The sequence below is a fragment of the Phyllosticta citribraziliensis genome, assembly GCF_038025025.1.
Source record: "Phyllosticta citribraziliensis strain CPC 17464 chromosome Unknown J3D65scaffold_2, whole genome shotgun sequence".
Classification (NCBI taxonomy): domain Eukaryota; kingdom Fungi; phylum Ascomycota; class Dothideomycetes; order Botryosphaeriales; family Phyllostictaceae; genus Phyllosticta; species Phyllosticta citribraziliensis.
Genome location: NW_027117339.1, coordinates 277,681 through 296,026, shown reverse-complemented (window position 1 = coordinate 296,026; position 18,346 = coordinate 277,681). Strand labels below are relative to the sequence as shown.

The 18,346-nt window shown below is 58.4% G+C and overlaps 6 protein-coding genes across 6 annotated transcripts; 3 read left to right on the top strand and 3 right to left on the bottom strand.

Moving 5' to 3' along the window:
- The first annotated feature begins 352 nt into the window (after nucleotides 1-352).
- Nucleotides 353-2,048, top strand: J3D65DRAFT_612371 (uncharacterized protein). The gene is made up of 3 exons (XM_066799013.1): nucleotides 353-889; nucleotides 990-1,427; nucleotides 1,478-2,048. Exons 1-3 carry the CDS (start codon nucleotides 448-450, stop codon nucleotides 1,660-1,662), a joined length of 1,065 nt encoding a protein of 354 aa, XP_066658329.1. The 5' UTR covers nucleotides 353-447; the 3' UTR covers nucleotides 1,663-2,048.
- A 76-nt stretch (nucleotides 2,049-2,124) lies between these two features.
- J3D65DRAFT_612365 (60S ribosomal protein eL15) lies at nucleotides 2,125-3,771 on the top strand. The gene is made up of 5 exons (XM_066799012.1): nucleotides 2,125-2,267; nucleotides 2,403-2,489; nucleotides 2,601-2,757; nucleotides 2,855-3,081; nucleotides 3,144-3,771. The coding sequence occupies exons 2-5, from the start codon at nucleotides 2,403-2,405 to the stop codon at nucleotides 3,282-3,284; spliced, it is 612 nt and encodes a 203-aa protein (XP_066658328.1). The 5' UTR covers nucleotides 2,125-2,267; the 3' UTR covers nucleotides 3,285-3,771.
- An 808-nt stretch (nucleotides 3,772-4,579) lies between these two features.
- On the bottom strand, nucleotides 4,580-7,793 carry J3D65DRAFT_196605 (uncharacterized protein). Its single transcript, XM_066794391.1, has 2 exons — nucleotides 7,291-7,793; nucleotides 4,580-7,124 (listed from the first exon to the last, which is right to left on the bottom strand). The coding sequence occupies exons 1-2, from the start codon at nucleotides 7,444-7,446 to the stop codon at nucleotides 4,758-4,760; spliced, it is 2,523 nt and encodes an 840-aa protein (XP_066658327.1). The 5' UTR covers nucleotides 7,447-7,793; the 3' UTR covers nucleotides 4,580-4,757.
- An 824-nt stretch (nucleotides 7,794-8,617) lies between these two features.
- J3D65DRAFT_583181 (uncharacterized protein) lies at nucleotides 8,618-11,728 on the bottom strand (the record flags this gene model as incomplete). Its single annotated transcript, XM_066797726.1, has 4 exons — nucleotides 10,854-11,728; nucleotides 10,670-10,805; nucleotides 10,110-10,639; nucleotides 8,618-9,785 (listed from the first exon to the last, which is right to left on the bottom strand). The coding sequence occupies exons 1-4, from the start codon at nucleotides 11,450-11,452 to the stop codon at nucleotides 8,618-8,620; spliced, it is 2,433 nt and encodes an 810-aa protein (XP_066658326.1). The 5' UTR covers nucleotides 11,453-11,728.
- Nucleotides 11,729-13,017: 1,289 nt separating this feature from the next.
- On the top strand, nucleotides 13,018-13,542 carry J3D65DRAFT_612354 (uncharacterized protein; the record flags this gene model as incomplete). The annotated part of the gene is made up of 1 exon (XM_066799011.1): nucleotides 13,018-13,542. A coding segment is annotated over one exon (525 nt), but the record flags the coding sequence as incomplete, so codon positions are not given.
- Nucleotides 13,543-15,384: 1,842 nt separating this feature from the next.
- Nucleotides 15,385-18,042, bottom strand: J3D65DRAFT_664463 (uncharacterized protein; the record flags this gene model as incomplete). Its single annotated transcript, XM_066802740.1, has 2 exons — nucleotides 15,385-15,755; nucleotides 15,816-18,042. The coding sequence occupies 2 exons, from the start codon at nucleotides 18,040-18,042 to the stop codon at nucleotides 15,385-15,387; spliced, it is 2,598 nt and encodes an 865-aa protein (XP_066658324.1).
- Between the last annotated feature and the right edge of the window lie 304 nt (nucleotides 18,043-18,346).

Here is an 18,346-nt window from a genome sequence, read left to right as displayed (position 1 = left end):
GATCCTGGTTGGTTGGCTAGGATTGGAGGGACATGTGTCGAGGCTGTGAAGTTGAGCTTATCCAAATACCTTAACCAGCATCCTAGGGCTAGCATAATGCAATGCGTTCCCGGCGGACAGGGTTCGATATTTGACGTGTTAAGACGTGGGAAACCGGATGGGCGGCCGTCGAGGAAGAGCTTGAGCTGGAGCTTGAGGGGGAGCTGGAGCCATTGGTGGTGACGTACGTGGGTGGGCAGTGGCAGCGCAAGGGACGTCCGGATGGATGTCCATGTTCCCCGCGGGGCGGCTGCGAGGTGCGGTGACGTTGCTAAGGCAGGAACCGGAACCTCAGGACCCCTGCTTGCGCTGAGGTGAAGGCCGTCGGTCGTTACTTAGCCTTCCTTTAACCCACCATGTCATGCACGACAAAGGAGGAGCTCGTCGGCGGGTGACAAATGCGCAACAATGCCAGAAACTTCGATCCGAGGCCTGAAGCAACGTATACGGATGCGCTTCCCCTCGCACAGCCTCCACCGCCGACTTCCACACCACCACGGTCGACCCGCTGCAGCCTCGCAGCCCGACTTCACCACCGACGAGCCCTTTGTCGCCGCCGATCCGGACGCCGTCCCCGACATCCCTCGAGTCCCGGCCGTCAGCCGCTTCCCCATGGCCCATCTGTCGGAGCAGCTCAAGGAGCGGGGCAACCAGCTCTTCAAGCATGGCGACTACGTGGCGGCCGAGGCGCTGTATACGCAGGCTATTCAGAAGAATCCAAATAATCCGCTCCTCTTCACCAACCGGGCAAATGCGCGCATGAAGCTGGAGAGCTGGGGGCTGGCCATCGACGACTGCATCAAGAGCATCGAGCTGTTGAGGGACAACTTGAAGGCTTACACATTTCTGGGTAAGTGCAGCCGTGGGGGAGGGATTAAGCTTAAGTTGACGGGTTTCACGCCCTGGGAATGTGGCATGACGAAGGGTGTTGCTGACTAGCCTCGATGCAGCGCGCGCACAGCTCGCCTTGAAGCATCCCAACGAAGCCCTCTCGTCTGCTCTGCACGCTTACGATCTTTGCATCAACTCCAAGTCGACGATGCGAGACGCGCAGACAATATCGGCGCTTGTGCTGCAATGCAAGAAGGCCAAGTGGGAGGGAAGGGAGCGCGAGCGATTGCGGCGTAAGAACCCCTTGCTTGCGGAGCTCGAGGACAAGATCGAGGCGGCGTCGAACCAGGAGCTCAAGTCGATCAGCGAGCGGGCGGACAAAGGGGAGCTGGGTGAGATTGCGGCCGTGGAAGAAAGAGACGAGCTGGCGAAGCGCACGGCGCAGAAGCTCGAGGACTTGCGCAACATCTTCGCCATTGCCGATCCGGACAACATGGAGAAGAGGGAGGTGCCGGACTACCTGATTGACAACATCTCGTTTGAAATCATGCATGACCGTAAGGCACTCTTCTCCGCCGCTGCAAGGCCGTTGCTAACTCTTGAGCAGCCGTCGTGACAAAGACTGGTCACTCGTACGAGCGAGCGACCTTGATTGAGCACCTCAAGCGCAGCCCGTACGATCCGCTGACTCGCGAGTCCCTCCGGATTGACGACCTGCGGACCAACATTTTGCTTCGCGACGCGTGCAACGACTTTTTCGAAAAGAACTCTGGGTGGGTCTACGACTGGTAGGTGAGCACGGACATCGAATGGCATTCATGGGCGTTTGGAAGAAGGGGTCTGCTCGGCAACGGAGAACATGGCGCTGGGAGGGAATATTTTGGTTTGGATACCCCTTTGAGGTACTTTCATTTTGTAATCGGGTGGTAATGGTCCACTCGGCTCAAGCGTACGGCTGGTTGGCTATTGGCGAGAACAGGTCTTTTGAATGAGACTTGACTATGCCTTGAGATAGTTCACTGGTATGGCAGTACACCTGAAAAACAGTTGTGCTATGGCGATGGCCTGAGCGGATACTTGTGCACGTGAGAGTTGTCTGAACGAGAGAGGTTCAGCAAAGCTGGAAAATGCAATGGATTGGCCATTATCTGCATCCGAGACATTCAATCCACCAGATCGAAAACTGATTTCAGCGAATGACCGCAGTGATGGATGTCTGCAAGTCTTTGTGAGGGTTCCATTTTGGTTCGACGGGATGGTCCGAGCGCGGGAGCGGGCGCAAACTCTTGTTAGTCAGCGCTAAGCGAACATCGCGAACCCACAACTTCCGAAATCTTCGCAGGGCCTCGACGACCGCAAGACGACATCACGACGACCGACCTCGACGACCAGACAAGGTGCGTATTTGCGCCCAATCCGCCGACGACGTCTCGATCCTGCGAATCTCCAGCTTTTTGGACCGCTGCGGTCGAGATTGCGCCGGTCGGAAGCCCTTTTTTCACGACTCGCCAAGCTAACGACTGCCACGACAGATGGGTGCCCTCAAGTACGTCGAGGAACTTCAGAAGAAGAAGCAGAGCGATGTGCTCCGCTTCCTGCTCCGCGTTCGCTGCTGGGAGGTATGAAGACTTCGACTCCCCATCGCCTCGTTTTTCTCTCTTGCGAGAGAGGAGCGAGGTTGACATCTGGTGTTACTCGTTGAACTTTGCTGAGAGTGCACCAATTTGCAGCTTCGCCAACTGAACGTCATCCACCGCGCCTCGCGCCCGTCGCGCCCCGACAAGGCTCGCCGCCTCGGATACAAGGCCAAGCAGGGCTATGTCATCTACCGCGTCCGCGTCCGCCGCGGTGGCCGCAAGAGGCCCGTCCCCAAGGGTGCCACCTACGGTACGTTTGCCTGCGAACCGCAGACTCGCAAAATCTGCGAGCGATGATGGAGCTCGAACGAAGGAAAGAATGGCTAGCTGACGGAATCGACCAATAGGCAAGCCCACCAACCAGGGTGTGAACCAGCTCAAGTACCAGCGTTCGCTCCGCGTCACGGCTGAGGAGCGCGTCGGTCGTCGTTGCGCCAACCTGCGCGTCCTCAACTCGTACTGGATCAACCAGGACTCGACCTACAAGTACTACGAGGTCATCCTCGTCGACCCCCAGCACAAGGCCATCCGCCGCGACGCCCGCATCAACTGGATCGCCAAGCCCGTCCACAAGGTACGAACGCCGCTGCTTCTTTTGAGCTCGATTTTATTCGTCGTTTCTAACTCGTTTTGCAGCACCGCGAGAACCGTGGCCTCACTGGCGCCGGCAAGAAGTCCCGCGGCATCAACCGTGGCCACCGCTACAACAAGACGTCGGCCGGCCGCCGCAAGACCTGGAAGCGCCACAACACCCTCTCGCTCTGGCGCTACAGGTAAACGCCTCGTCGGGCGTGACTTGTCATTGTCAATCACCGAGCGGGTCGATCTGGGGCTGGTGGAGTTGGTGGATGTTGAAAAAAAGCATCGTCGTCGTCGTCAGCAGCTTCTCCTTCAACAACAAAGCGAAGAAGCTGTTCTTCGACTACTTTTCTCAAAATTGCTGCGACTACTACTCCTTCAAGGCAGCAGCAAGAGGGCGTGCCATTGCTGGTTATTCTGCGAGCTGGAAACACGGGTGGTCCTTCATCGGCAGGTAGCAATGAATGGGACAATGCCACCTTTTTGATTCCCAACCTTTTTTCTCTCTTCTCTTAACGATAGTTAATGACTGGGACCCGGGTTTCTCCTTAACCTTTCTGAGGAGGTGTTCACTTTGACTGGTCTGTCTGCCCCGGTCGTGACTGTTTTGTGATGATGATGCTGCGAGCTCTGGGAAGCATGCCCTCCCTCCAACATCTCGAAATCAGGCAATGCGTATATGTCCAATTGCTCGCTGCCTTGCCGAATTGCCTACCCTGCAACTCTCCTCTATCTACCATAGCCATCTCTACTCTACCCTAGTCGGCTCACCTCAACACATCCATCCACGCAAAAAGATACTTCCCGCCTGCCCGCCCTCCCTCCCTCCCTCCCAAAAGAAACGTACGGAAAGAATAAGAGACATGACATGCGTGACAATTGACATGACACGAAGACCAAACAAAAACGAACAAGCTACTGAAAATACAGACACAAGATAGATGAACATGTGCATGTAGATTGTCCATCGGTAAGCCCACCAGAAGTCTGGAAAGCTAGAGGTCTACAAGGCCAGAAAGGTGAAGGCAAGAAAAGGACGGGGGGGTTTGATGGATGGGTGCACGGGTGCCTGTGGTGGATGGACTTGGTGGTGTGTGTCTATCTATCTTCTACATACCTGCTCAGGGCACTGGGAGGACTAACACGGCCTATACCACCAACGTAAAAATAAAAATACCAGGGATGTAACAGATATCAATGGATACTACAGAAAGCCATCCTACCACCCACCACCGCAGTGCAGCCTTTCTGACATAGGCGTACAAGCAATGACCACTCACAGAGCTGCTACACGCCATGTCGCAGTCTTCTTTCATTTCTTCCTTTTTATTCAAAATTTGCCATTTACTTTTTACTATTTGATTATTTAGCTACACCACTTCCCTCCTACCACCACTACCACCAACAAATACCTGTGCCAATATTTGCAGCTCCATCTATGTATAGAGTCTGAGCCTTGAAGAAAAATGCAGAGAAGCGATGATGAAGAAAACGGTCCATGCAGCACAATACACGTAGGTATATCCATCCATCCGTAACCGTAACCGTAACCGTAACGCCGATTTCCAACGCCTAAACGCGCGTGCTTTGAACGAAGTGAGAAGAGTGTGGAGACAAGAGGAGGGGGGAGAGGAAGTAAAGGGAGGAGGAGGGAGGGAGGGGGTTTGGGGTTCAAGCGGCGGGCGGCGGATCGACCCAGACGGTGTGCTCTTCTACGCCGCCCTCAGCGTCGTCGCTTTTAGCCTCGCCCTCCTTCTGCTGCTCTTTTACCGTTTCTTTCTCTTGCTCTTTCTCTTGGTCTGCAGGCCGTGCCACGGCGGCTTGCGTCTCTCCCTCCCCACCATCACCACCAGCCTTCACTCCCCCCCCCTCCTTTTTCTGCCCCACATTCTCGTTCTTCTCTCCATCCGCGGGCCGTGCCACCGGCATCTTCTTCGCCTTCCGCGCATCCTCAAACATGCCCCTGCTCGCCCTCTCCTCGCCCCACTCGCCCCACCCATCGTCCGCTGCGAACACCTCCTCTTCCATCCCGCGACACACGTCGCCCCACGCCAGCCACTCGCCCTGCTGCGTCCACACGCCGCCCGCGCCGCCGCGCCGGTCGAAGTGCAGGTCGCGGTCGCGTTGGGTCTGCCAGCGCGGCGAGGCTTTAGGTGAGCCGTCAGGCTCGCCGGTAGCCTCGCCTTTGGATGAGCCGCTGGGTGGGCTGTTGGGGCTGTTGGGTAAGGGGTCAGGGGAGTTGGAGGAGCCAGACTCCTCAACGGCCGCAATCTCGTTGTCCAGCAGCGAGTGGAACGTGGTGCGGCGCATGTGGCGGCGCAGCAGGGCGCGCGCGTAGCGGACGAACCACAGGTGGCGGTAGACGCTATCGCGCGGGTCGAGGTGGGCGAAGGTGGGCGGGGTGGTGGTGTCGGTGCCGGGGTCGATGCCTTCGGCGTCGGCGGTGTCCGAGTGTGTTGACGATGAAGGGGAGGAGTCTTTGGGGGATTGGGGCGTTTTGTACAGCGGCGAGAGCCGGTGGTGTGGTGTTGAGGGGTGGTTTGCTTGGGGGTTTGAGGGGGGTGAGGAGGAGGTGCCGTCGTTGTTGGTTTGTGGAGAGGAGTATGAGGCGTGCAGGGAGCGAGCGCCGATGCCGTCACCACCGCTCGCCCACAGCCGCGGCGGGAAATGCAGACTCGCGGGCGCAGCGCCAGTAAGAAGGTTGCGCGCAAGGGGCAGAGCCGACCAAGGCAGGTCCACCGGCAAGTCGTCCAGGCCCGGCGTCAGCGTCAGCGGCGTCGTGGCATTATCCGGTATATCCTCACTCGCCTTGTCGGCAGGAGGCAGAAAGAAAGGCGACGGCAGCGCGGCCAGCGCCGGCGGCAGCGCGTGCATCGAGGGGTCCGGGAAAGCCAGCGCGTCGGCCGCCGCCAGGAACTCGACGTCGCCGTTGAAAGAGTGCGGCGCCGACATGGACTGGAAGAGCGCGCTGCCGTAGTCCAGTCCGATGGCGAACTCGTAGTCGCGGCCGGCCTCGATGGTCAGGTTGCGTCTGCTCATGCCGAGTCCGCCCCCTGACGCGCTGCTGCTACTTCGCCGCCCCCTGAGGAACTGCGATTGGCCGTACCCGTACACGGTCGAGTACAGCCACTCGCGCACGCGGCCCGCGGCGCCTAGATTGGCGCGCCGCACCGCCTCGCGCGCCTGCTCTTGCTCGCTGTACATGGTCTGCAGCGCGTGCTGCAAGTCGTGCGCGCCGCCCGCGCCGGTGCTCTTCTTGCTCGCCGCCGCGAACACGGCGCGCAAGTCGCGCGCGGGGCCCATGACGATGCCCGAGCTGAGGAACTTGGGGTTGAAGACGGCGGCCGACGCGTTTTTGGCCGTGTTGGCGCGCTCCCACACGCCCGGCGCGTCGGGCACGGCGTCGCAGGCGACGTCGTTGTCGGTGTAGTGCCAGCAGTGCGTGTCGGCGGCGAACAGCACCGTCTGGCGGAAACGCTGCAATTTCTCTGCTCCTTGGCCGCCGCCGCGCAGCACGCCGTACGTCTTCTTCAGGCGCTGGTTAGCGGCGGCCGTGACGCGCTGGTACTGCCTGACGAGCACCGACGATGGCAGCTGGAACCACGCGCGATAGCCGTCGGCCACGAGGATCAGATCGTCGTCGCAGATGTGGGGATCCTCGAGGTGGGCGTATATGGCGCCGACGATGCTGGCCGTCTGGTCCCGGCTGTTGTACCCCAGGATCGTCGGCGGCGGATAGTCGAGCAGCATTGTCGACAGGATGCTGCGGCAAAAGTTGGCGTCGGATTCCGCGGCTGGGATCAGCAGTCGAAACGTCGGCCCATTCTTGGCCGTGAAGGGCAGAGGCTCCAGCTTCGGTGTCGCTGTCGCTGTCGCCGCGTTGTCGTTGTCCGTCTTGTTCGAGTTGGCCTCGTTGGTCGATGACGGCGTCTGCGAAACCGCCTCTGCACTTGCGGTGGCATGGACGTGACGATCGTTCTCTGCGCGCCACAATTCATCGTCTGCCCGATGCCCCGAAATGGCGGCTGGCGACAAGTTCTGCTCCAGCCAACTTGGTCAGTACAAAGAGTGGAGATAAACAAGACCACCACCAAAAAGCCTGGTGATCAACAATTGCGAAACGAGGATTGAAACCCAAGGCCCCTTTTCCACCCACCAACGCGGGAGGCCAAGTTGAGGAGGAAAAGGGAAAGACAACACGCACCTCGTTCGAATAGGACCAGAGAAGCACGATTGTGACGGTGGCGAGGAGGACCGTCAGGAAGAGATGGCGCCCTTTCCTCCCCTTGACGACCATCCAGAGCGCCTCGGCGTAGTAGCGGAACCACGGGATCGCGATGCTCTCGCCATTCTCAGGCATGGTGGGTTTCCGCAAGATGAGGGGTATCGGGAGGTCGAGTATGAGTAATCATTCAGTCCATCGGACTGGTGGTGGCGGCGGCGGTGTCGTAATTATGTCTTGCAGTTCAGACAAGACGGATGGTCCCGCGCAAGGCTCTCGATCGCGAGTCAAGGATCGAAAGCAAAGGGCGAGACGAACTCTGCGCTACTGGCGGCGCTCGTACCAGGCAGACAGGCAGGAAAGCAAGCAGCGGTTTAGGTTAGGCCGGGGCAGGGTGGTGTCGTGTGGACGAACAGATTAGGTTCGCGGCGAGCTGCAGGAGAGGGGTGGATAGTTGGAGGCCAGACGACGACGGCGGCGAAAAGAGTGACTGAAGAGAGAGAGAAGGAGGAAAAGAAGGAGAGACAGCAGACGAAAAAGAAACAGACGGAAACACGACGCCATGATAACGTTGCAGAGAGGCGCCAGCACCAGGCACGCTCAAAGAGCGAGTGGGGTTTCCTGGTTGCGCGTTCACGAATTGGCTCCGTGACGACCCCCTGTGCAAATCCATCCCCACGGACGTCCCCAACGCGCTTAAAGACAGCCAACCACCCAACCGCCCAACCGCCTTCGTCACGGCCCACGCGTCTTTTCAAGCTCACTCCACCACCACCACCACCATGGACAAGTCATCTCAGGGAGGTCCGAGTAAAAATTGACACGTGCTTTCATGAGGGGGTATTCTCCTCCTCCTCCTCCACCACCGACCAACCGACCGGTTTGCCTGACTCCTGTTGCTTCTGCCGCTATCATCGCTCAACTCAATGTTGCTTCCACAAAACAAACCCCCATCAACACCGTTGGTTCGTCGTCAAAGAGGACCGGTCCCAATGCGGTCCGTCCAGTCCAGTCCAGCCCTCAGCCCTCCTCTCTCGGAGCCCTACCCCAACCCACCGACTGTATACATCTGTCTGTCTCTCTGTCTGTCTCGCTAGGTATATTCGTGTTTCATCGGCCATGCGGTCAACCATTGTCGCTCGTATTCTGTACTCGCCGCCACATTGCAGAGTAGAGAAGGAAGGTCAAGAAAAAGTCGAAGAGAAAGCCGTCCAGTCCAGTCCAGTCCAGTCCAATCCAACCCGCACCACCACGACCTCAAAATCAACAAAAGAGCTCGACCCTCGTTTTTTGTTGGACCCGTCCTTGTTCAAGCCGCAGGTACGCCCTTCAACACCCTCACCCTGCAGCCCTGAAACAGCTCCATCGTCGCCTTGTGCTTTTCCCACGCCACCGTCCAGTGCGCCCGCGCCCTCTCGTCCTCCCGCATGCCCCGCATGTAGCTGGCGAAGCCACCCGCCGTCGTGTCGCCGAGGGCGCCCAGCCACTGTGACGCCGACCCCATGGCGTCGACTTCGGCCTGTCGCGCCGCAAAGTGCTGCAGCATGTGCGAGTCAAACTGCTGAAAGAGTCGCACGTACGTCCCCATCTTGGGCAAAAACTCCGTCCACGTCACGACTGTGAGGCGCTGCGGCAGTTCTGGCGCCCGCGGCGGGTCCGGCAGACGCAGCGAGCCGGCTTCCGATGATCGTCTGGGGTGCGCTGCCGCCGGCTGCGACTGAAAGGGAAGATTCTGGCCGAGATCGTTGAGGTTCTTGAGGCCTTCTTGATTGAAACCGGACAAGGGCGCCACGTTCTTGAGGTCGTCGAGGCGAATCGTGTCGCCGCCGTCTGCAGCCCTTGCGCTCTCCGTCGTCTGCTTCTTCTGAGCCGGTTCTGGGTGGTGCACGTAGACGGGCTTGGGTTCCGTGGCTCCGTTGGCTGGTGCCGAAGTTGGCGGGGTGGAATCGATGTCCATGGCACTTCCGTCTCCCTCTGCTGTATTAGCCTCCCTTGCCGTACCAGGAATCTCTTCAACGTCGTCCGAGCCATCCTCCTCAGCAACGCTAGCTTGTCGAGTCTTGGTCCTGCTCCTGGGCTGCTTCGTCTTCCTCGGCGGAGGCTGATTCTTCAAAGGAGACGTCGACTTGGGCGGCTCGTTGGGCATGAAGAAACTCGGGTCCTTGAACGTCTTGGCCCACTCATCTTGCGAAAACTTGACCGGTCCAAAACCTGCCGTCGGCGGCTTCTCTGCCGTGGCAGACGTCGGTGCGCTGGAATGGTCACGAGGCTGCGAGGTCCCGCGGGCCGGGCTGGGGCTAAACGTCGAGTTCGAACGAGACGGGCGAGACGATCCAGTCTTTTGCAGATTAGACGGCTTGCGGCGCACAGGAGATCTGCGACTACTTGCCGGGGGCACCGGCCCGCCAAAGTAATCCGTACTGCCTTCAAACTTTCCGTGCCAATCACCAGGCGAAAACGTCGTGTTGATATTCTCACTGCTCTTACTCTTGGGTTGCTGCTGGGCCGGCTTGGTCGGTTCGAACGCGTCGGGGTCAATCTGAAAGTTGAAGCTGTCGACAAAGTCAGCGATTCCTTTTTGCTGGCCTCCATCGGGCCGTTGAGACTTGTGTGCGACAGGAGACACGCCATTAGACGCCTGGCGCTTTCTGTTGCCCCCTGCCGACGCTGAAAAGAAAGTCGATGCCGCAGACGAAGAGCTTGGCGGCGTCACGCTGGACGGAATCGCCCAGTACGGCCAAGGCTTTTTCGACGAGGGCGTCTTTGACTTGAATTGAGAAACAGGGGGAGTAGTGTCGTACATTGAAGGCTGAGACTTTGGACCCTCACCACCGTTGACGTTTGCATTGGTGGCATTGCCGCTCTGTCCGGGGGATCCATTGACGTCGGGTGAAGGGCCGTCTTTCTGCGCGTTTTGGTTTGGCGTCGGCTTTTGGTTCCAGTTTGGAACAAAATCTTCTTCGCTGTCACTAGAGCTGTACATGGTAAAAGGGCGCGTGGCATTGCCTTTGCCTCTTCTTCTCCGCGGGGGACTTGCGCTGCGGGGGCGTCCCGACGGCATGTTGGGGGTCGAAGTGCCTGACGCATTAGTTGGCGTGCCCGGATTCTGGGGTGAATTTCGTTGGCTCTCGGCGCGTCGCTGAGGGTCTATGAAAATCTTCTCGCCGCCGGCAGAGCCGTATGGCGTCCGTGTCCGGTGGCCACGAGCAAGCGGATCATCGACAAAGGCCGCCTTGAAGTTTTTGAGAGGGTCTTGGTGCTGCTGGCTTTCCCTTTGAGGTGGCGGATTTTGAGGAGGGGGCGGAGGAGGATGATGGCCCGTTGGTTCCGGCTGCCTGGGCGGGGGAGGCGGAGGAGGGACTGGACGGCTCCGTTGATATGCAGAGGTGCTCGCTGCCGGAGGCTCATCAGCGCCTGGTGTTGCGGGGTCAAAACCACCTTTCTTCGGCATGCGAGTGCTCGTGCTACGTCCCATGCCGGGCTTGCTCTGGTTTGCCCTGTTGAACTGGTCCCAGGCAGATCTACTTCCTTCCGCTCTTTCGAACCTGGCCTCAAAGTCGTCGGTGGGCATGGGCCTCGGCCCCGCAGAGGCCCTCTGCTGCTTCTGGCGCATGCTCTCCCACGCCGTAAAGACGTTTGCCTTGCTCTGCGCATTGTCCTTGTTGTATCCAGGCTTTTGGGCAGTGGGCGGGGGCTTTGGAAAATTGGCAAAGCGGCTAGCACCCTGCGACGCGGTGGAGGGCTGTTCGGGCTTGGGCGGCGGAGCATGAGCGCGCTGGGGACCGGTGCGGCGGGGAGGCGGAGGGAAGTTGGAGTAGGCCTGGTAAGGGTTGGGTCGAGGCGGATTCGCAGCGGAGGCTCTGGAGGCGCCGGGCGTGTTTGTTGTTGTCGATGCTGCACCGTAGAAACCTCGCTTCCGCCGCTCCATGTCGTAACGGGTGCGTTCGCCAGGGTCGCCCAAGATCTCGTGAGCGGCCTGGATGGCTTGGAACCGTGGCACGCATTCTTGCTCCTTGCCCGGGTTGCGGTCCGGGTGCCACTTTAGAGCGAGCTTGCGAAACTGCTTGCGAATGTCGTCGGCATCGGCGTCTGGCGCGACCTCCAGGTCGGCGTAGTAGTTTCGCTTTGGGTCAGCCTTGACCATGGCGCTCGACTCTGGCGGCCAGAGGTTCGGCGCCGCGGGTGATGTCTATCTCGTCAGGCGTCGTGGTGTTGGCGGAATATGTTGTGGAGAGAGAGTGTCAGGCTGTGGGTTGGGTGTTGGCAGCAGAGGCAGAGGTTGGCAGAGTGCCTATATCATGGCGGGCCTGCAGCTGCAGCGATGACGAACGAGCGACGTGGTCTGGGAGCAAAGCGCATGAACGGTGTCCAAACAGGCGCAGTGGACGGGGCAAAGAGGCTTGGTACTGGTAAGGTAGTTAGAGCAGCTGACGATTAGGTTAGGTCAGGTCTGCGCTGGAGCTAGTCAGCTAATGCAGGCGCAGGCGCAGGCGCAGACAGGCCGACGCGCACGCGGCTCCGACACTTCACCACTTCACCTCCCGTCGAAAATAATAGCAACATCCAAACCAGACCCTTCGCGCAATCTCCATTCGTCCCGAACACGTTGTAAAAGAGCTACCGGTACCCCTAGCAATATGCCCCATCTCGCCTCGCTCCTCTCCGTCCGACGACCGTCCATGCCTCGTGCTCGATATACTCTCGCCGCCACCCCTCCATCCATGCCATGTCAACCCGATGGTCCTGGTGCACTCCCAACATCTGCTGCCACGCTCCTCGTCAACCGCCGCACGCCTCGCTCGGCCTCGTTCAGCGTCTGATAGATGCCGTCATCTGCCGCCGCCGCAGCCCTGTCCCCTCCTCTGCCCGGGAAATGCGCCCTCGCTTCCTTGTCGTCACCTTGTGTAGCACCCTCGCTTTTTACGCTGCCCCGTACCACGTCTGCAATCTCGCACTGTGCCTTTTCATATCCTATTCCCACCAGCCGCTTCGCTTCTTCTGCGTCCATCCGCCAGCTCCGTCCCAGACGCTTCTTGGACACGCCTTTCGTACTGTGTTGCAGCCGTCTTTCGATCAGATCGTAGTCGTGAAGCAGCTCCCTCGACACCGCGAGCGTATTCGCGCTCGACGCCTTCCACTTCTTTGGATTTCCTGCCGCGCCCACCGTCTCTGCGCCGTTAGATGACCTTTTTCGCGCTCTGCCGCGCATCACAGGCGGTTCCATGGCGGTCGTCAGAGGTTCACGCAGTCTCTCCAGGTAGCCGTTGTCCGCCGTCTCCCTGCGCGCGCTTGTAAGTAAACTGCCAGCAGATCGAGCGAAAAGCAATGGACGTGCTCGGACTCACGTCTGCTTCTCCCATTCGGCAATGGCTTCAAGATTCTTGCGCTTGTCTTCACGTATCAAGCCCCGAAGCCCGTTGAAGTACTCCATGTCTGCCGTCGCCCGCGTCTCAATGGCTCGCGCCACTGCGTGCATGTTCCTGCCATCCAGCTTGTGAGCATCCGCATAATGTGCCAGGCGGCGCGTTCAAGTTCGAAAAGACCTACTGGCTGAATGTTGCGCCTTCGTCGCCATCGGCGTCGTATGCGTCGTAGCTGTAGGTTGAGCCTTGCGTCCCCCTCACCCCGTTTGACCGCGACTGTCGCGGTTGCGTCGGAGAGCTTCCTTCTTCTGTGTTCCAATTGCGTCAGTTGAGTGGGTTGGTGAGGATGTTGGATGCGCTTACGCTCTGGTCTTCTGGAGCTGCCCATGGCGGAAGCGCAGAGCTGTGTCTTGGCCCTGTCCTTCCCGAGAAGAGCGCGGCCAGCTGCTGGAGACAGCGCGTTTCTGTGGCTGTTCTTTTGATGCAGATCCCAGGCTTTGAGTTGGTTGTGAAGGTGAAGGAGGCGAAGGCCGTCGGTCGCTGGTCTGATGGTGGAAGCGCAGAGCTGTCTCTCGGCCCTGTCCTTCTCGAGAAGAGCGCGGCGCGCTGTTGGGAGGTGAGAGAGTTCCTATCGCTGATCTCTGACGCGATCTCAGGCTTCGTTTTGGATGTGAAGGTGAAGGTGAAGGCTTTTGGTCACTGGTCGATATTTGAGGCTCGCGGCGCTGCGGTCAGGGAGGAAGGTACTGCAAGCGTACCCCGATTGAAGCTGAACGCAGCGCAGATGGCAGATATTCTCGTCGTCGTCGTCGACGTCAATTTCGGAGGCCGAATCAGCAAAAGTTGGTGTTGGTGTCGTGCGAGTTGGAGAGATGTGTGGATGAGGAAGGGCGTCCCAGAGGCGGGAGGAGCGAAAAGGCACCACCTCCCGTCCGTTTACAGGCATCGCACAGCACACCACGAAGCAAGACGCCTGCCTACCTACTCTCACACATCACTCACTCTCCAAGCATGCCTCACGCAACACAGCCACAGACGAGCGGCACGCCCTCGCGATAAAAAAGAACAAGTCAGATTCTACCATCTCTCACGCCTCTCTCTCTCTCCGCACACCGCACCCCACATTCTACTCCATCCATCAAGCATCCATCAACCCATACGTAGGCCCTTCGCTCGAACAATGGCCAGACATTACCCAGCACGTCCAACAATTCAGTCCAGGCCATCTGAAAAGGCCCCTCCCTCCTTCGCAATCTTAGCTTTCGACAGACGCGCGCGCGCGCAAAACAGGTAGCAATGGTAGCAATGGCAGCAGTAGTAGCAGCGGCAGAGAGGAAGGCAGAAAGGCAGAAAGGCAGAAAGGCAGCAAAGCACATCCATCATCAATCTCGCAACGTCAAAACATCGACTCGACACCCGTACCCGTACCCCTGGCCGTCCAAAAGCATATGCAACGAATCCAGAGCAGCAGCAAAAAAAGCATTTACAGCGCAGGCAAGCGATCAAGCGCGACAGGCAGATAAGACAGACAGGCAGACAGATCAGCACGACGGCAATAGAAAGAGGCCCTTGACGACGAGAAAGAAGCGCACTGCACTGGATGGCGGGACGCCATTTCAATTTTAATCACGGAGAAGTGGAAGAAGAAGAGACAAGAGCAAAGATAAGAGTCTTGGTGATGGATGAGAGGAGGGGTGTGGGGGTTGGCGTAGGTAGTGTTTTACCAACCTCTGCCGAAACAAAGCATAGAGCATAGAGCCAGCAAGCAAGGTGTGCATGTGCATGATGATGAGGCAGAAGTACCGTAGCAAGAGCCGGAGGCAAAACAAAAAAATTTGGTGGTGTGATGCAGCAAGAAAATTGAAGAAGAAGAAGCAAAGAGGGAAAAGCCATTTTCCGCCGGGGGCCCGACGAGTAAAAGTCCATCGTCCATCATCTGCAAAACCATCGTGACCGATATCCATCAAGCAAGCAAGCCGTCCATCCATCCCTTTTTCCACCCGTTGCCCTCGTCGCCGCGTGACAACAACAACAACCGGCGCAAAAGATGGGGAGGAGAGAAGAGGTGAAGCAAAAATGCATGCACCTTACCGTACCGTAAAACAAATCGCAGGGGGGATGGGTGGTCGAGAAGAAGCAGAGCAGTCTTTGGTTTCTTGATCTAGCGCCATGGAAAGCAAAGCCAGATGCACCTGAAACGGGGCCCGCAGACAGCTGGGGCGCATCCAGGCTTCGTTGGCTTCGTGTCCAAAAACGCCATGCTGGTAGAAGTCAATCGTGGGGATGGGTCATGATGTACCGTCTGGAGATGTTTTTGGGGGCAGTCGTCGACTTTTCGGTCATGAAGGGGGGGAGTCTTGAACGCAGGAAATGTCCGCATCTGCGCACGCAAGAGATGTCTGTCGAAATGGAAGACGTGAGTCGTTTTGCAGATCATGGGCCGGCTCGTTTCGGAATTTGGAAAAGCCAGTGAGATGCCCGCGCCCGAACGGGCAGGGCTATTGGGAAAAGAATAGCAAAGATCCATGAGGTCCGATATGTCTGAAGGGGAGCCTGTTTTTGATGGTCCTAGCAGGATCTTTCGGGATTGTTGGGAAACCTTCCTGTCCCGGGTGTCGTGATTTTCGAGTCTCTGTAGCTCTCCATAGAATTCAAGGGCGTGTCCAATCTGCGGCATAGCAATGACTCTTCTTTCCAAGATGAGCGTCGACTTCTACGGTCCGCGGTTGATGGACAAACCCTGAAGACTGTTTGCAAGGTCGTGATTGTCGTTTTCGCTGTGGCCGTCTCCGTGGTTGCGGCCTCCGGAAGTATCTTGGCCAGAGTATGCCGGATAGCCGCCGCTATGAGCTGGGTATCCTGCATGGGAGTGACCGTGTCCACCGAAGCCGTACTGGTACGGCATGTACCGGTTAACGGGCGGCGGGCTCTGCAACCAGGATGGGGCGTAGGCAGGGGCCACGGGATTGAAACCACCGTACGCAGGCGCGTGGGCATAGTTGTATGTCTGGCGACCTTGATTCTCGGTGAAGTCGTGCTGTGCTTCAGTTGGGCTGACTTCGAGCCCACCGGGTGTTCGAGGCGCTGGTATGTTGTAAGTGTTTGGTCGATGTTGAGGGTGATGACCGCGTCGGTAATACATACTGCTGAAAGCTCCCCTACCGTAACTTGGTCCGACGGCCACGCTCGAGCTGCCGAAGCCTCCACCGTTGGCAGAGTTAGTAACGCCAGGGCCGAGGTTGGATGGAGGTGGTAGCTGCGACAGAGCGGTCGACGGCGTCGCAAAAGAGGCTGGATTGACGGCCGACATCCAGATGCGAGCCTTGTAAATCTTGAACAAGTCCGTCACGAGGTGGTTGAAGTTAATGTAGCAGTCAGCGTAGTAAAAGAAGGTCAGCTTCTTGTAATCGAGCTGATATTCCGCGTCAAGGATCTCCATGGTCAGTCCGTGCTCCATGGCCTTCTGCTGACACACCCGTTTGGCTTTCGCCTCGGCGCCCTCTTTGTCTCTCAAGACCTGGATTTCATGTCCCTGAGCGAGGCGCTTAAGCATCTTTGGGCGAAGGTCATCTCCCAAGGAACTCTGAAGTGGCGGTCTAGGGCCCATGCCGCCCTCCCTGCCGTACTGCTCGCCGTTGCTAACGGCTAGCATGCCATTGGGGTTTGCCGCGCTGTTCCGGTCCTGGACATGGCGGGAAAACATCATGAGCCAACGGAAGTGTTGCTCGCCAGCTTCTTTGAGGTGAGCCTTTGCCGCCTCCAGAGAGACGTCAACGGCAGCAACTTGTCCAAGGTCTTGGCCACGATCACCTTCGACGATGACCATGTCGCCAGCCTTCACCTCAAGACCAACATTTTCCGGAATGTAGTAGACGTCGGACCGGGAGCACTTGAACGTCACGATGTAAAGATGCTTGGTCGGGCGAGGGACACTGGGAGGCGCAAAAGGATTGAGTGGAGCAGAGGACGTTGCGGTGAAGCCCGTGGAGACTGTCTGCGCACTCCGCATAGCCGGGCCAACACCCGAAAAGTATGACTGCGCAAAGGCGCGATCGTGTGCCTGTCCAAGCTCAATGGCGGTTTCCTCGTCGCCGGAGTTTGTCCGGAAGTGTGCGTATTCAGTCTCTTGACTGTAGCTGGTGGGACGGACTTGGGACGGTGAGGGAAGGGCGACCTGGCCCAGGTCTTGAGTCACGTGAGTCGTGCTCGCGGTTGCACGCGAGATCGCGAGGGTCTCGTCGTCCATGCTGTTTTCTCCGAAGAGGGAATGACCCAAGGGATTCCTCGAGTGAGGTGAGGCGACAGCGAAGGAGTGGCGGCGGGATTGGGAACCCTCGTCAATACTGTCGAAAGGAAGCGAAGAGTTGTGCCACGGAGTTCGTGGAGAGTTGAGGGTCAGATCGGTGCGCAGTGGTGACATTTCACTGAAGCGCCTGTCCGTGAGGCCCCTGCCGAGCATGGACGCGCCGCGCCGTCCGGATATGTCCGCATCCTCGTTGTCATCAGCCTCGTCCACCGCAAAGTCGGATTCTGAATAAGTCTGCGAGCGCTGCGGGTGCCATGCGCCCGGATTGATGCTTGTGCTTGAAGCGCGATGACGGACGCCCGCTCCCAGCGCATGCTTGAGGAGTGCTGACGACCCAGGGCCGGGAGCTGCTTTACTCACAGGAATTCCACCTTGTCCGCTGTAATCCTCCTCGCGCAACTCTCCCAGTCCACTCGGGCGGGGGGCTTGGAAGCTTGCGCGAGCGCGGCCCTGAGTAGGGTCCGGCAAGCCCTCGCTCTGTCCCACCGAGTAAGACTGGGACCTGCCAGCCTTCCGAACCTGTAGGGACTCGTCTCCAAGAGACTCGACACCGGGGGAGCGCAACTCTTCCCTTGCACCGAGGAGCGTACCAAAGTAGCTTGAGGGTTGAGGGAGTTCGGTCAAGCGCGAGGGGGGCTCGCGGCGAGACTCGTTTGGCCATGATGGAGTGAATGAGACAGCGCCAGATGCAGCCTTGTAACCCGCGGGATTCCAAGGACCGTGTTCACCAGGTGTTGATGGTTGAGAGTTGTTGGAAGTAATCGAAACTCCGCCCTGTGAAGGCCTTCTTGCTGTCGGACCAGCTTGGACCTCTTGCAACCAAGAGCCACGACGAAGAGGGGGGAGCATCTGGCTGCTTTTCGTAGAGGTCGTTGACGAACCAGGCTTCTTGGCTACAACTTCGCGTTCGTCCTCGGAGGATGCGATAGCTTCGGAATGCGGGCTGCCTCCACGAGGAGCTTGGCCAAGGGTCTTTTCCAGGTATAGAGAAGAGGCACCGTTCTTCTGGCCGAGGGGCTGTTTTGGGTTGACCTGAGTTGGTCGAGTGGATGGTACGGAAGCCATGATGTCTCTGAGTTGCCTTGTCAGCCAAAACTCTCCCAGCGGTTGTGACTCAGAATTCAACGAGAGCGCGAGGAAATGGCGACAAGGACGACCCCCAAAGCAGTGAAATGCGAACACGGTGATCTCTCCTGATGAGTTGACCTCGCGTTTGGTCCAGCCTAAGGAGGCGGCCAGCGCAGACCACACACAGCTGTGACATGGAAAACTGTGCAAAAAGCCAGGGAGTTTGCTGAAGGGGCCGTTGGCTAAATACGTACCGCCAAACGTTGGATCAACGGGGGATTTTCGCTATCAGAACGGATTT